Source organism: Mytilus galloprovincialis, chromosome 1, assembly GCF_965363235.1.
Source record: "Mytilus galloprovincialis chromosome 1, xbMytGall1.hap1.1, whole genome shotgun sequence".
Classification (NCBI taxonomy): Eukaryota; Metazoa; Mollusca; class Bivalvia; order Mytilida; family Mytilidae; genus Mytilus; species Mytilus galloprovincialis.
Genome location: NC_134838.1, coordinates 12790849 through 12806843, shown reverse-complemented (window position 1 = coordinate 12806843; position 15995 = coordinate 12790849). Strand labels below are relative to the sequence as shown.

Genomic DNA, 15995 nt, shown 5'->3' with positions numbered 1-15995 from the left:
GTACCAATCTTTTGGAGTGTAAAGCTTTAAAAAAAAATGACGAAAATGAAAAAAAAAACACCAATACTTTAAATAAAACTTGACAACTATTAGCCTAAATTCAAACTGCGAAAGAAATTTTAGTTTTATAAAATAGTGATGTAAATTGAATATTAATTATGAGACAACTAAAACATCGTAGCAATGGTAGAATTTATTCATATTTTATTATTTTTGCCATGAATGAAATGTGCTCATAAAACGGAACACCGACAACAGAAAATTAAGTGACGTTACATCGATCTATAAATATTTAGTGACGATCTAAATACAAATTATACAAAGATGCAAGATATATCATAACACAAGTCTAAATCAAATATATATTCATTTAAAACAAAACATTGAAATAATTACAATTGGTTTTACTCGGATTACTTCAAATCAATATCTCAATTTCCCACATCAAATCATTGTGTGCGGGGACAGCTGTCGCAGACGATAACGTACACCATTGTATGGAGCGGCTATGTGTTTTATCGACTATTTACAAAATGGAAAAGACAATTTAAAATCAAAGTAATACTGTACATATCATTCGGAAATATTGTATAATAAAATGTATGACAAAATATGGTAGTGACGTTCGTGGAAGGATGGAAGAGGAGAGAAGTATGTCAACTGACCACAACAGGTGTTGTGAAAGTTTGGTTCAAGAATTTAAGCCAGATAATATCGGATTGGAATATGAAAACCCAGCAGATCTCGTAACACCCCAGGTAGGTCTTTATAAACTATAAGGAATTTATCTATGTCTAAACAGTTACTGTTTTACAGTATTGTATGTTGTCAAGAGCCTACACAATACTTATCCTCTGTATTTTAAGCTTGGAATGAAAGATCCGTCCACTTTCACATGTGATCTTCTTTTTTCAATAGTTCTTTGTAATTTGTTCGAATTAAGTGTATTTACAATTTGGAAATATATTTCTGGTTTTGCTTGAATATCAAGTTACTAGACTTCAAAGTCTTAAACTTTGAAAGACATGAAAAACAGCACCAAAATGTTTTACAAAGGAAACCTCGATCTGGCTATTTCTAGTGTGAAGAGACTGAAGGTCTTGAATTGTGTATCCTTCTTTTCCAGTTTACGATCATTGTTGGTTTATGTAATGACATGCAGTTTAATATTATTCAATTTGACATTTAGGCCTGCCAAGTCTTGCACAACCCAAAATGTTCACACTAAAGTGTCCGTGTTCTTAGTTCGTACTTTTACAGCTTGTTATTGTAAGGGGATCCTTTTAAACTAGCTTTCCTAAAATTTGCCATTGATTTTAACAGTGTACTTTAAGGCAAGTACGTTGTTGTTTCCTATCCTTAAAGTGGTTTAATATAAAGATGTGACATTACAAATGTTTATTCAGAGTCACATGATTCCGTGATCTTTATCAATATTTTTAAAAATGATTGATATAAACGATACAAAATAGAAAACAAAACTGAAAACAATAACCTCATATGAACTGAAGCACGTTAATCTATTCTTGATTGTCATTTTGCAGGCTCTGAAAGAACATTACGTTGAACTAAACCCACATCTATACAGAAAGTGTAAGACACACACTATATTTTTTCATCGTTAATCGTGAAAAAATATATTTTGAAACACGAGAAAAAAATGAGTACTGTTACAGCTAAGGACATATCTATTTTGATTTTTCAACGTATTTTCTCCCCTGCAATTAAAGGAATGGCTACGATCTATGATCATGATTCCAAAATTCGCAAATTGTCAGTGTTCATCTTGAACGCATTTATTGATAATTGTAACAAATAATTTCGTTTATCGTTTGTTGCCATGACAGTTTTAGTTCGTTTTACGACTTCTGAATTTGGCAGTAATCCCTTTTGGTATCTTTCGTCTCTCTTTTTCAATAGTAATCTGGTCACATAGTATTGTCAGATTTATAGTTAAAACCACTTGATACACTTATGAATGTTTTTTTTTAATGTTGACATCGCTTCTTCTTCTGAATCCCATAATATACCTTAATTCTTAACCTTAACCAGCCATTGAACCTATCACGTTTCTTGTACCTTTGAGATTATAATAAACACCATTGCACTTAAGGGCATACGATACAGTAGAGATCCCTCGTTGATTTTTTCCTAAAATTTTGATAGTAGGTCAATTTTAATGTGTACTTTCCAAATATGAAAAGAAAAAAGTACCTTCATGACTTACTTTTTGAGATAATTTGGTTCGAAATTTACATATTTGGAAGAAAATTCCCGAAAATTCATAAATAATGACTTTTAAAGAAAGTAACAATACTTTTGAACAAAAAGTCATAACTTAACCGGGTTTTTTGTAAAACGTTCCCTTGATCCATGGCAGCTACATGCTGGAACAAGTTTAAGGTTAAACCAAATTATCATTTTCCGGATTTAGATTGATATATGCGAAATGAAGAAATTGACCATATTTTTGCGTCTTTTTGGAAGTGCAGAAAAAAATTGATTGTTGATTTTTTCTTGAAATTTTGGGGGAGTGTTCTTGAAACAGTACTTGATTGATTGCAAAAGAAAAAAATATGGGTCCATGTGCTTGTTTTTTCAATAAAAGCCATATACCTTAAATTTTTACGACGTCTGTCAGTATGGCGCTAAATTACGTTATATAAAGTTTTAATCGCACCAACGTCGTGTAATCATTCCCGCCGTACACGACTACGCTGTCAAGTATATGAAGGTGTTTTCCAAAGCGTTGATACTTATCATAAAAATTCATAAGATGGTTATTCATAAAATCGCTAAACATTTGTGCTAAACATGAGGCTAAACATTTACGAAACGGAATTTGGACAGGAACCTTTTCATAATAAAAAAAGGATATAAAAAAGGATCCCAGCAGATTACTATGTCAGATGTACGGCAAAACAGAAAAATCTTATAGAAGTATACAGGTGCAGCTCCGTCCGACATTAGTTTTAAATTGCTTCATGTACCGAAAGAGGATAGCCAACATTATTGCAAAGGCCCTAACATGGCAAAATGTGAACCAACTATAAATTAAGTGAGGTTTCTGATCTGTCTGTCTGTCTGCAATTAGTGTACATTTGTCGATACTTCAATTTATATCTCTCAATACATTGAAGTACAAACGGGAGATGCTTATACAAATAAGAAGACGTGGTATGATTACCAATGAGGCAAATCTCAACCAGAGATCAAATGACAAAGACGTAAACGACTATAGGACATCGGACGGCCTTCAACAATGTTTAAGACCCATACCGCATAGTCAGCTATGAAAAGACCCTATATGACAAATGTAAAACAACTCAAACGGGAAACTTACGGCCTGAGTTAAGTACAAAACAATGAACGAAATACAAATATGATATACACTAACAAACGACACCATTGAATTGCAAGCCCTTTTAACAGCATGTGAACGGACGTTTTCTTGTTTTGGTCTATAACATCCAGATTGATTTACACAAAAAATAAACCAATTAAACAAACTAACGTGTGACAATTCTGCATCTATTGGCAATATTTTTCTTAAATTCAAAAGAAAAACGACACCAATGTAATTTTTTAAAATCTTTTTAACGGACTTTTATTGACACCTTTTCTACATACACATATGATATTTTTAAGAAATCAATTAAACTCTGCAATTTTTTTTATGTACCAAGGCAAGTCCAGAACAGGATGAGAGACTTCTTTATTTATAATTTTATTTACGAATAGGGGTGTTGTACGACCTTGTCCACCATGAGGGTCTCGCATATGCAGTCGGTTTTGTTATTTTATTGATTGTCTGTTAAATTCGGCCGTACAATAACAATTCACCATTCAATTTGCAGTCTACCCAATGCTATACAAGAAGAAGAAAATAAAGACACAAACTATTTTGATTCTGATTATCTTTCAATTCAAGATAGTATTATTGACTTCATTATCAATGAATGAAAATATATGTTCTCGTCATGAAAAATATTGCACAGCTGTACCCTACGCCGTAGTAATGACTTTTGTGTATGGATTTCAAATCTTCCAACACTAGACCTGATTCGGCCACCCTACGGGTTCATACGTTTTCTCATTTTTTTAGTTTCATTAAAATAACATGTTGATATCATAAATGTTTAATTAAATATTTGCCGCTGGACATTAAGCAGATATTAATAGATATAGGAAGATGTGGTATGAGTGGCAATGAGACAACTCTCAATCCAGGTAACAATTTATAAAAGTAAACCATTATAGGTCAAGGTACGGCCTTCAACACGGATCCTTGGCTCACACCAAACCACAAGCTATAAAGGGCCCTAAAAATTACTATTGTAAAACCATTCAAACGGGAAAACCAACGGTCCAATCTATATAAAATCTATACTCATAATTAGCTATTGCAGCTTTTGTCATGTTTGTGCTGATGTCAAAAATAGCAGGTTCTTTTGTTCCGTAATGTGTCTTATTTGTTAAAATGTTATTCAGCATGTTACAGTTTAAGCAACGAATAGTAGGATAGCTCCGAAATCCTTGCAATTTTTCTTTCTCTTAGTACGTTGAGCAGATTCTGTTTGGCCGTACAGTTTTGGCAGTTATTCAGTGCTTTTGCCAGACTAAAAAGCTCCACAATTTTTCTTCCGTCTTTCCATGTTATACTGTCAGAACTCTCTTCTGTGTCTTTTACCTTTTCTTTTCAATTCGTCATGCAAAGTTGTATTTGATTTATTTTTGTTCATCTCCAGTATTTCCTTTGATCTCACTGCTCTTCGGCGGATTTCGCCGTCTTTTAGAAACAACATGGCCGCTTTTTTAGCAGGTACTTTTTTGAAATTCGCGCAACCTGATTATGACGTCAGTGAATATTCCGCGAAAATATGACTTCATTTAAAGCGACGTCGCGAAATGTTAACGTTCTTATTAGAAACATCGCGAAATTACAACGTTCTGGTTACCAACGTCGCGAAAACAACACGAAAAGTTTTGAAAACATTATTATCTGCCCCTGCTACTGTATCGTATTCCCTTAAACTGAAAGTATGGGCAGACGATCTGGTTGTGGAAATCTCAGAACGATAAATTATGTATAAGAATTCTAATCATAACTGTATAAAACGTTTTTTTTTTTTTTTTAAACAAATTATGAAGCTTTGTTTTACATATTAACAATTAAGATACCAATCGTTCCTCAATTCAGCTTTCTTTTGAAAGAATGTTCAAAACTTTTCTAAAAATGTACATATTTGTATAAAAAAAACCGCATTCAATGGAAATCACCTTCCTAGTCAAACGCTAAATCATGAAATTGTGTTTATGTCACGATACTCGCATGTATAACTCACAAAAATTCCCATATAACAATTAAATTGAAACTCGCCAATGTATAGGTTTTCTGGTCTGTATTACTTGAGTTCATGATTACAGCCAAGAGTTATTACTTGTATCAACTCTCGCATAGCTATTGTATTGACCCTCGCCAATGTAACACACTTTGTCTAGGAATCAGTTATGCTCATTCAATATTCATCGATATTACCCTTACTTTGATTACATCAGTGGTATCTGTTGAGGGTTCTTAAATAAGCTAATTTCTGTTATAAATGGAATCCCCCTTATTTACATTAACATCAATCTCTACAAAAAATTTCTGGCGTCTACAATACCGGTCATATAACTCTAAAATAAAAAGAGAATGTCAAGAGGATAGGAACATTTTCGTCGATATAAGTTCCACTTTCAGATAAGGTTTAAAAAGCTTATTCTAATCCTAGTGAGATTTCAATATATAAGTGTATAAACAGAAATCTTTCGGTTGAAACATGTTTTACTTCAGCTATCAATTTCATAAAAGCCGATTTTACAAAGCTGTACGCCGTCACTTTGCTATTGATATGTATAGTTTTTAAAACTTATACAATACAACCAATCTTTCATATATTTCTTTGTAACATGATAAACAATACTCTTTTCTATTGTTATTTATTATTGTGTTTAACGTGTGTTCAACATGTGATCTTGATATGTTTATCCTTTCTGTTGTGTGGTAACAGTTATTTGACGTAAAATACGAGTACATGTCCATACTGATCGTATGTTCTATGCAAAATAATAGTTTTCGATATGATTCATTGTAATTTGTAACATTTTAACAGTTGTTGAACCGATTTATATGATTTGATGTTTCAAATATTCACATGATCAGCGTATCAGTCTCCGGAAGCAACAACAAACAAACAAACAACCACATAATTTATAGAAACACAGTTCTAAATAAAAACAAGGAACCGTTATAGGAGACATAAGGTTATTGGTAGATTTGGCAAATACTTTTTTCAGTGGATTTAACTTTCGATTAACATGCTTAACCGTGGTCGTTCAGTATATTTGTTATAATCAATTCCTAAATTTATTTATTTTTTGTTAAACCCATGAAACTGTTCTATATTTCATTATAATCAATTAAGTTGGTTCACCCTCTAGTTACTAATCAAAGACAGGGCTTTCGGAAAACAAAATTTATTTTTAGTTCACTTCATGAATGCAGCACTGCAGTCTAATTGGTTTTTGCGATACTACTCCAGTATTGGGCTTCATACTCACAGTATAATTTGACCAATCAATATATATAGAATGAAATTCAAAACAGTGTGGCTGTGGCCATTGATTGACACATTAAATTCATCCATTGACTGGGACAATTTAGGTGAACGTTTGTATGTAACGACCACTGCTCACTATGTACTTTTTAAAGACACTTAAACTATGGGGTCACCAAAGGTTCTCAACACCTTAATAAAGTAGTTCGAAAAATTAATGAGAAATAACACGATGTTTTGATTTATATCAATTATATAAATCAAAACATAAAGGTTATTCCTGATTAATTTTTCGAATTATTTTATAATTAAAGGCGTTAAGAAATCTTTGGTGACCCCACAGTTTAAATGTCTATCGTAGGTGCGTCGTGAACAGTGGTCGTTACAGACAAACGTTCACGTAAATTGTCCCAGTCAATGGATGAATTTAATGTGTCAATCAATGGCCACAGCCACACTGTTTTGAATTTCATTCTATATACAAAGTTAATTTCCGTTTTGTATAATGATGCTGTTAATTGACTGTTAGTATATTCTGCTTTCCTTACATGACGTATTCTATATATCAAGCTTAATTTTTAATCTCATGAATATATATATAGCCGTATAATTTGCCACTGGACGTTAAACAGCCATCTATTTTCATCATGGCATATTTCTAAGTTTGCTTAACTGTATTTAAGGTTTATACAAAACTTGAACGCCAAAGATAAAATCACAATGCCATACCACAAAAATAAAATAACAAAATGAAATTGTTAAACGGGATCTTAATATAATGAAATCTTTGAAAACTGAAAAATGTAAATGTGAAGAATGACTTTGTACTTACAAAGCGCTATATTTTTTTTCAGTCTGACTGAATCAAGCACCAACTATACAATTGGGTTGCCTCAATGTAATTTTGTTTTCTGACCTCTAAATGTTGACCTCCTAAATGTGTTTTGATTATCAATATCACTGGGTTACTGTCTAATTGACACATTGCCATAGTCTGCTTTAATTTGTGCTAAGCGTGCTCATCTCAAGTACTGCATGCTAAGTGTGCGGTCAGTGTGAGCTGGTTGAAACAAAAAGCATTATGTGAATGGTCAGCCTCAAACCAATCCATCAGAAAACAGTACATCTCTTACTTTTTCCCCCCTTCTTAGTCATCATGTTATCTATATATTTCCTCTTGATACACTTTACTATTATACTATTACAGTGGCCAATTAATCACAAAGGATATGCGGTGTACCGTGTTACAGTTGCTGTATTGATGGTAGGATGGATAGTAGCCGATCTCATGTACGAATCTCAAAAGTTCTACCACGATAGAATATGGTTATACCTGGTATATGCTACAAACTGGAGTTTCGTGCTATTAGTACTGAGCACGTGTTTTCATGCAGTGTGTGTTATGTTTTATACTACTCGAGCTGCATCCTGTGTGGGTAGGTAAAATAAAACATTGACTTTTTTAAAATGTTCATCATTGGCGAGTTTCATTGCTTTGAATTGGGTAGAATTCACTATAATATACGTGTTTCACTATAGACAATGAAAAGACAACATTTTGAATTAAGTTCGACCGAGTAGTTTAATTTTTTTTTAAAGATGCTAAAAACGCATTATGCATTAGGATTTTCAAACTTTTCATCTTAAATTTTGCTAATGGGGGTTGTTCCAGAAACGCACGTATAGCACAATATCATGTAAAATTAATTTTTGGGTTGACGTTGCTGTGAGCCTAAATGCATCACACTTGCGAGCTGAGCAAGTTGTTTATCCTATCATTAAAATAGTATACAAACTATGTGATCATGAAACATACTTATCAAATATCGATAATAAGAAGTTCTATGTGTTACATAATAGTAACCTTTAAAGTCGTAAGACAAACCAAAATCGTTTCAATATTTAATTCCATGTTATCTTTGATACTTCAGCTTGAAGATTGATTTTCTTCTTATTTTAAAGCAATGCTAATAAATACCTCGCAATCAATTAATTGCAAAGACTAGGAAAATGTATCTTGCCGCAATTCTCAGATACGAATATTTAACACGGATGACAGCTCGGAGGGAAACAAGATCAATAAATTTAACTCAGACGAATGAATCTTAATTTTAGCCAAAGATAAGATATATATTTTAGAAACTCAATTATTTTATTCTAGCAAAAGTACATATACCTAACAGACAGACAAATACTAGCTGAGGAACCGTCTAAACCTATATTAGCATAAAACTGTTGGCGTCTAATTATCCTCATGTTTTTTTCCCAGTTTTACCGCGCTTCTTGAATTATCTTACATTAATAATACACAAAACGTCTATCGGTTGTAAATAGGTTTTGGTATGCCCTTTCTTTGGTTTTGAAAAGATGTTCTTCGATGAAAGTTACACAAAAAATATAACATAAAGAAAATACATATAACAGTTTTCACCACCGAACTATTAATTATTTGATGTGATGGATACATGTAATCAGATAATAAGTATATCTTTCGTATACCAGAAACTTTTGAATACTGCTTTCATCATGAGACTGAAACGAATTCATTTGAGATTGACTGACTATACGTGAACCTTTTTTTGTAAATTTTATTAATTTTATAGGTTCTTCTTGTCAAGTTAGACTAAGATGATATCGGATACTAGTAACTGTATTCTGTATATTCTGTTCTAGAAAGTCATGCATGTTGACTTGCATTGCTTACTTCCATGTTCTTAGATCTGTGCTGATTAGTGGCATGTCGACTCTACTTACTTTGTTTGTGTAGTTATCAAATGCAACCACCACCGTTGTACCTTCCCAAAGAAAAATAAACAACAAACAAACACACACACATGCACACACACCTACACACACACACACACACACACACACACAAATAAATAAACAAACAGACAAATAAACAAACCAAACTGAGCACATGAGACACACTTTATTTTCTTAGACATCCACAATGGCTGACTGATGTACAGTATGTTTGACTTGTGTCATCAGTTTTCTTCACTATGAAATCGTTGTAATCGTGCAGATATTCTGCTGACTAAGAAACATATTGATTCCACAATAATTGGACATTTAATAAAGTCTAGTACATAGATACGACTTCATACCATCGACTGAGGCGTGCAAACTATGATAAACGATATAAAATGCCATTAATATCATCAGACGTAACTTATTAGGAAACTAGAACAAAGACAGAATTTTTAAGAAGCTGTAATTTAGATGATAAGCAGAATTAACTTGCTAACACATTTGACCTTTATATATGTCATTGCATTATTGATTCGGATGATAATTAATGGTCAAACAAAGAAATGTTTGGTCTAACAATATCGCTTAAATATAACAAGGCCACATCTCATTAATTAAAGTATTATATACTACCATGATTACATTCATCTCACCTGACATATATATATATATATATATATATATATATACAACTCGTCTAAACATCAACCCAACAATGTTAGATCTGTAAATTTGCTTTCGCAAATTTTTTGTTCTTCCCTCGCCGGGATTCGAACCCATACTACTGAGATATCGTGACACAAAATCGCCTGCACTGTAGCCGTCCCGCTAGACCACACGGCCACCTGGGCTTCATAAAAATGAAGCTTTCGGTGGCCGGGTGTTACCTTTCCACGTCAGTTTTAATCTAGCATCGTACTACAGTACATGATATATAAGGCATGGAGATGCTATTTTTACAGACCAGCTAAATTATCTAAAGTAAAGGATCCTACAAATTAATGTAAGATACAGTCACAGAAAATAATTATATTTATAAGTACGTCTGAGCCAGTGACAACTTTACAACAGATTTAACCATCGGATCACCAGCAATGATGGTGATACATGGCTGTGTACATTATGTATATACAACTCGTCTAAACATCAACCCAACAATGTTAGATCTAGCGGGACGGCTACAGTGCAGGCGATTTGGTGTCACGATATCTCAGTAGTATGGGTTCGAATCCCGGCGAGGGAAGAACAAAAAATTTGCGAAAGCAAATTTACAGATCTAACATTGTTGGGTTGATGTTTAAACGAGTTGTATATACATAATGTACACAGCCATGTATCACCATCATTGCTGGTGATCCGATGGTTAAATCTGTTGTAGAGTTGTCACTGGATCAGACGTAGACGTACTTATATATATATATATATATATATATATATATATATATATATATATATATATATATATATATATATATATATATATATATATATACAGAATGTATTATTGAACGCAAGTAGATGCTTTCAAAAATGCTTGTTTGACATTTAATAACACATCCTTCAGATAATTCACAAGAACAGGATAACAGATATCTTGAGATGTGACAGTTGTTCATAGTCAAACCACATTTTAGTCTTCCTATCAAACTTTAAAAAAAAAAAAGAATCGCTCAATCTTCATTTCTATGGATATAATGCTTCAAGTTTATAATGTAACAAAGTTAATTTTAAGTACATAATCTACAACACTGCAAGACATGAGACATTTATGTTAGTGGTCAATGGCTTATATTTTGTGTAAATTCTTTAAACGGCTGAATATGAGCTAAAAATGAACTAAAATTTGTCAAATAGTGACCGAAACAAGTCTAGTCTTTTTGTTCTGGGTTGTCATATTTGTATATATATATATATCCTATGGATTATAAATGTCGATAACCCGTTAACAAACTCAGTTTGTTGGCTTCTCCTTACTATTTACAAACCCATCAAACAGTTCAAATCAATGTCCATATGAATCACAGTGTTTACTGACTAATACGTAAAGGCTTTTAACACATACTTAGTCTACATTAATTCAGATCCACAATGGTCAGTTTCATGAGTTCAACAGAACAATTATGTTTACTTTTCCGTTTTACCTAGTATCACTCCTGGTTTTTAAAAAGAGTGTATTGTCCGTAGCTGAAGTTGTAATTTATAAGTTCGTGGGGTTCGTGTTGCTTATTCTTTAGTTTTCTATTTTGTGTCATGTGTACTTTTGTTTGTCTGTTTGTCTTTTTTTCATTTTTAGCCATGGCGTTGTCAGTTTATTTTTGATTTGTGAGTTTGACTGTCCCTCTGGTATCTTTCGTCCCTCTTTTATAAGTGTTTGCTTTTCGCCTTCAACTTTTATCAGTTGTTTTGTAAAGATGATGCTGGTTCATATATTCATCGTATATCATGACATTTAAATGTTAGATTAAAAACTCGAGGCTAGCCGAGTGTTTTAAATATATAAAACTTAACTGAAGAAAATGGTAATACTGTATTACACAAATGTGGTGATGAAATCTCTTTCAATGATAATTTTTGGGCGGCACGTAAACAAACTTTACATGCATATAGATATTTGTTTTAAATGATCTGCGTAAAAGTGTTCTTTCAGACAAGGTCACTTTTTTTGTCGCGTAAGGAATTCAGAAGAAAACAATACAAATTAACAATGTTAGGTAATAAATGAGATTTGATCAATTATAAAGAACTGAAATCAAACAAACAACACGTTGAGTATAAACAATTAGGCAACCGGTATGGAAAGTGTAATTTAGTCCAGCTTTAAGAAAAATATACACATCGGATCAATGGTGTAATGTTCATTTATTTCAAGCACATTTCTCCGTCGGTCTTTATTATAAAAGACTATATATATAAATTCAGGGTTTGGAAATGATTTTCCGAAAATTGATATTCAATGCTTGAAGGATGATTGTGCTACGAACCTTCTATACACACATCGTAACATCATTGGACAAAATAATTGATTGTTAAGGCATTCAAATGTGTATTTCCTGAAGTGAGAGACTTATTATAAATCACTTTGTAATTGTCAGCTTTTAGGAAGAACTTAATGTAAAAACACTATCAGTGATGGCAGCATAATCTCTAGAAATACAGTCTTATTGATTTCAATGTCATTAGTTGTCTAGAAAATGAAAATAAATTGAATTTTGGAATGTTAAAGGTTGATATTATGTTTAAGCATGTCTCTATACATAATTACTCATAAAGTAGCGAATACAAAAACAATACTGTTTCAAACTAACGTGGACCATAATCAATTATTTTTATCATTATTTTTTAATGCCCCACCTACGGTAGTAGAGGAGCATTATGTTTTCTGGTCTGTGCGTTCGTTCGTTCGTTCGTCCGTCTGTCCCGCTTCAGGTTAAAGTTTTTTGTCAAGGTAGCTTTTGATGAAGTTGAAGTCTAATCAACTTGAAACTTCGTACACATGTTCCCTATGATATGATCTTTCTAATTTTAATGCAAAATTAAAGTTTTTACCCCAATTTTACGGTCCACTGAACATAGAAAATGTTAGTGCGAGTTGGGCATCCGTGTACTGGGGACACATTCTTATTTTTGGATAATTTGATGCCTATGACAGATGTTTGAAGCTTTTATATTGACAACTTTCTAGACTGGAGTGTTTTAAGAGCTTGACATTGTATATGTTGTTTACCTTGAAAATTGGGGAGGATGTCGTCTATCATTTTGCTGCTTTGCTGACTAAACTTATAAAGTTTTTATTTATTGGTGTAGGTCGATTCTATTTTAAGACAAACAGCTAGATACCATAAACATACTATGTATACACAGGCCAGAGTCCGAGCTTGAATTGCTATATAATATAAAAACTAAACTGACGAAAAAAATCATAAAATGCAAAAAAAAAAAAAATTTTGCAAAGTAAAGCATTTGACAATCAGTCCAAAAACAAACAAAGTACACAGAACACGACACCGAGAATTAAAGACTGAACAGCACGAACCCAACAATAAACCGGGAGTGATTTCGGATGCTTCGGAAGGGTAACAAAATCCTGCTTTATCATTGGCATCCGTCGTTTTGCTCATGTAAGTATAAACCCGGTGATAAGTCTAATGCGGTAGGTCACATTCGGAGAAAAGGCGGATGGAATGAATTTTATTTGGGATCGTCACTATTTTTTACATGTGTGACCATGATATTATTACACGACCTAAAACCATTCTTTACCAGGATTGGATTTAACATTCAATGTCACCAACTAATTGCCACCATAATAAAAACAAATCTGATATGGTAGTGTCTGATATTTGCCACAGTCCTAGAAGAAAGTAGATTTCTTTGTTTTCTCGAATCTGAGTTTCTTTTCTGATTTTCACATGTCTGATACCTCATGGGTTCTCGAGTTAAATTAGTGTCGATTATTCAATAAACGGTGTACATGTGTACTTAAATATGTATTGATTAATATATTAGTTTGTTTAGTCTATGAAGCATATCTGCATTAATATTGAAACAAAACCTCAATTGCATAATACTTTCAATAGAATACATTAAAAGGATTTAAAGAAAGACATTGTATTTTCTTTTGCAGATCGACAGTCGTTTGAAAAGATGCCACCATCTTTAAAGCTTCAGTGGGTCCTTCAAAATCTAGGCTATAATTCTGCAATAGTAGTGACTATATCTTACTGGTCATTCATAGCCTTTCTTGATCATACAGGTATATTACATTGACATTTGCAAGGGTTTTGTAATACACTTACTTTCAAGATTGAAACATTATAAGAAATAGAATGGTCTGCAATTCCATCATCGCGATTTAGATACTTGATAGTTAAATAAAACGTGACTGAATAGTGTTCCAATCTGAAATACCTTCACCTTAAACAACGAAAATTACAATATGAACATTAACTGGATTGATAATTTTGAGATCAGTATTGTATTACTCAATAAATATAGGTCTATTAACCAAAGCCCCTTTTGACTTTGACAGCTGTCCTACGAATATGTATAAACGAAGTAAAATATATCTTTTAAGGTATTTAACATAATAGTTTTGCTTCTATTTTCAGCAATCCTGATGACAGACATGAGCCGATTGAAGCACACCTTAAACACAGTATTTGTTATCTTTGATTTAATGATATCAGCAACACCGATCCGGATTTTACACATGTTTATTCCAGTCATGTTGGGTTCTATATATTCGCTTTTTAACGCGCTCTACTTCCTGAATAACGGAACCATTTTAGAAGGAAGACACTACGCCTACAACGTTCTTAACTGGGATCATCCTCAGGAGGCTATAATCACGTGTATGTTATGCATGATTGAATCCGTGCTTAGTCAAATTATTTTGTACGAATTGTATAAATTCAGGCGTTGGATATATTCAAAAACATTCTTTGGACGAGAGAATGATCTTCCGTATTCTGAAATGCAAAGCATAATGACAGAAACTCCGAAGTATTCAGCTATGGGAAAGGACCAGCAACCAGATTTTTCTTGATACAAACTGATCCTTAGCCTAGGATTTAATTGTTAAGACATTTTGTTTGTAATACTTAAGTATTTTAGCAATCAATTATATTTCTTAAAGATGATTGTTATCCAGTATCAGATGATATGATTAACATAATTATATATATATATATACCAATATGTAGATTTGAAATTAAAAGCAATGTCTAGCTAAATTAAATCTATGAACGGTTAACACTGATTTAAAGTTGTGTCTTATCCATGATAGTTTTTATTTACCTATTATGGTTTACTTTACAAATTGTGACTTGGATGGAGTTGTAACATTGGCACTCATACCACATCTTCATATATATATTGAACATTAAAACTCAATAACAGACACTGCTATGTTCAGTGTTTGGTAAAGGGTTGACTGTCACTGTGAACAACATAGAAGCCTATGGGGAATAACCAGAGAAATCATTGTCAAACATCCAAACATACTATCCACACTGATGTGTGTCCACACTTGTTATAAATATAATATGATTGACCGTAATATATCTAAAAGATGGTTTTTATTCAGTTTCATAAAATATAACTGACCATGAAAGTATTATATTGACAAAATTCTTCCATGGATTGACATAATATAATTGACCGTAATATATCACTTATAAATGTGGTACCCAACAATTAGACTAAAACAGATTTGGCTGGTTATTTTTTATTAAATTTTGTCAAAATATTTACTCAAGCAGTTGCATGACAAAAATATCAAGATTTCAAGTAATTTGAACCACGCAATTTACAGGAATAATTTCATTGAATATAAGCAGTTTAACAAACACTTGTGTTGAGAAGCTAGCACTGCCACTAAAAGTAGCTGATTTTTAAGAGTTAAAAGTCCCTTTTATATTCTATACACCATTAATAAGATCAAACGAGGTAGAAAAAATTCCGCATTCTAAAGAATAATATGGTAGGTAAGTTTGATCATGTTTCAAGAAATCTTTTTCTGGTGCATGATACTTACAAGAAAGGCTTCGTTATAGCAAGTGCTACTGTATCTAGTTGTATAATGTCAATATGTAGTTAAGCTTTATTTTTATCATTGTTGGCCGCGCATATAAATGAACCATG

At 32.5% G+C, this 15995-nt stretch overlaps 1 protein-coding gene across 1 annotated transcript; it reads left to right on the top strand.

Annotated features, from left to right (window-relative positions):
- The first annotated feature begins 345 nt into the window (after nucleotides 1-345).
- On the top strand, nucleotides 346-15333 carry LOC143065531 (protein rolling stone-like). The gene is made up of 4 exons (XM_076239156.1): nucleotides 346-758; nucleotides 7807-8035; nucleotides 13978-14106; nucleotides 14462-15333. Exons 1-4 carry the CDS (start codon nucleotides 603-605, stop codon nucleotides 14896-14898), a joined length of 951 nt encoding a protein of 316 aa, XP_076095271.1. The 5' UTR covers nucleotides 346-602; the 3' UTR covers nucleotides 14899-15333.
- The last annotated feature ends 662 nt before the right edge of the window (nucleotides 15334-15995 follow it).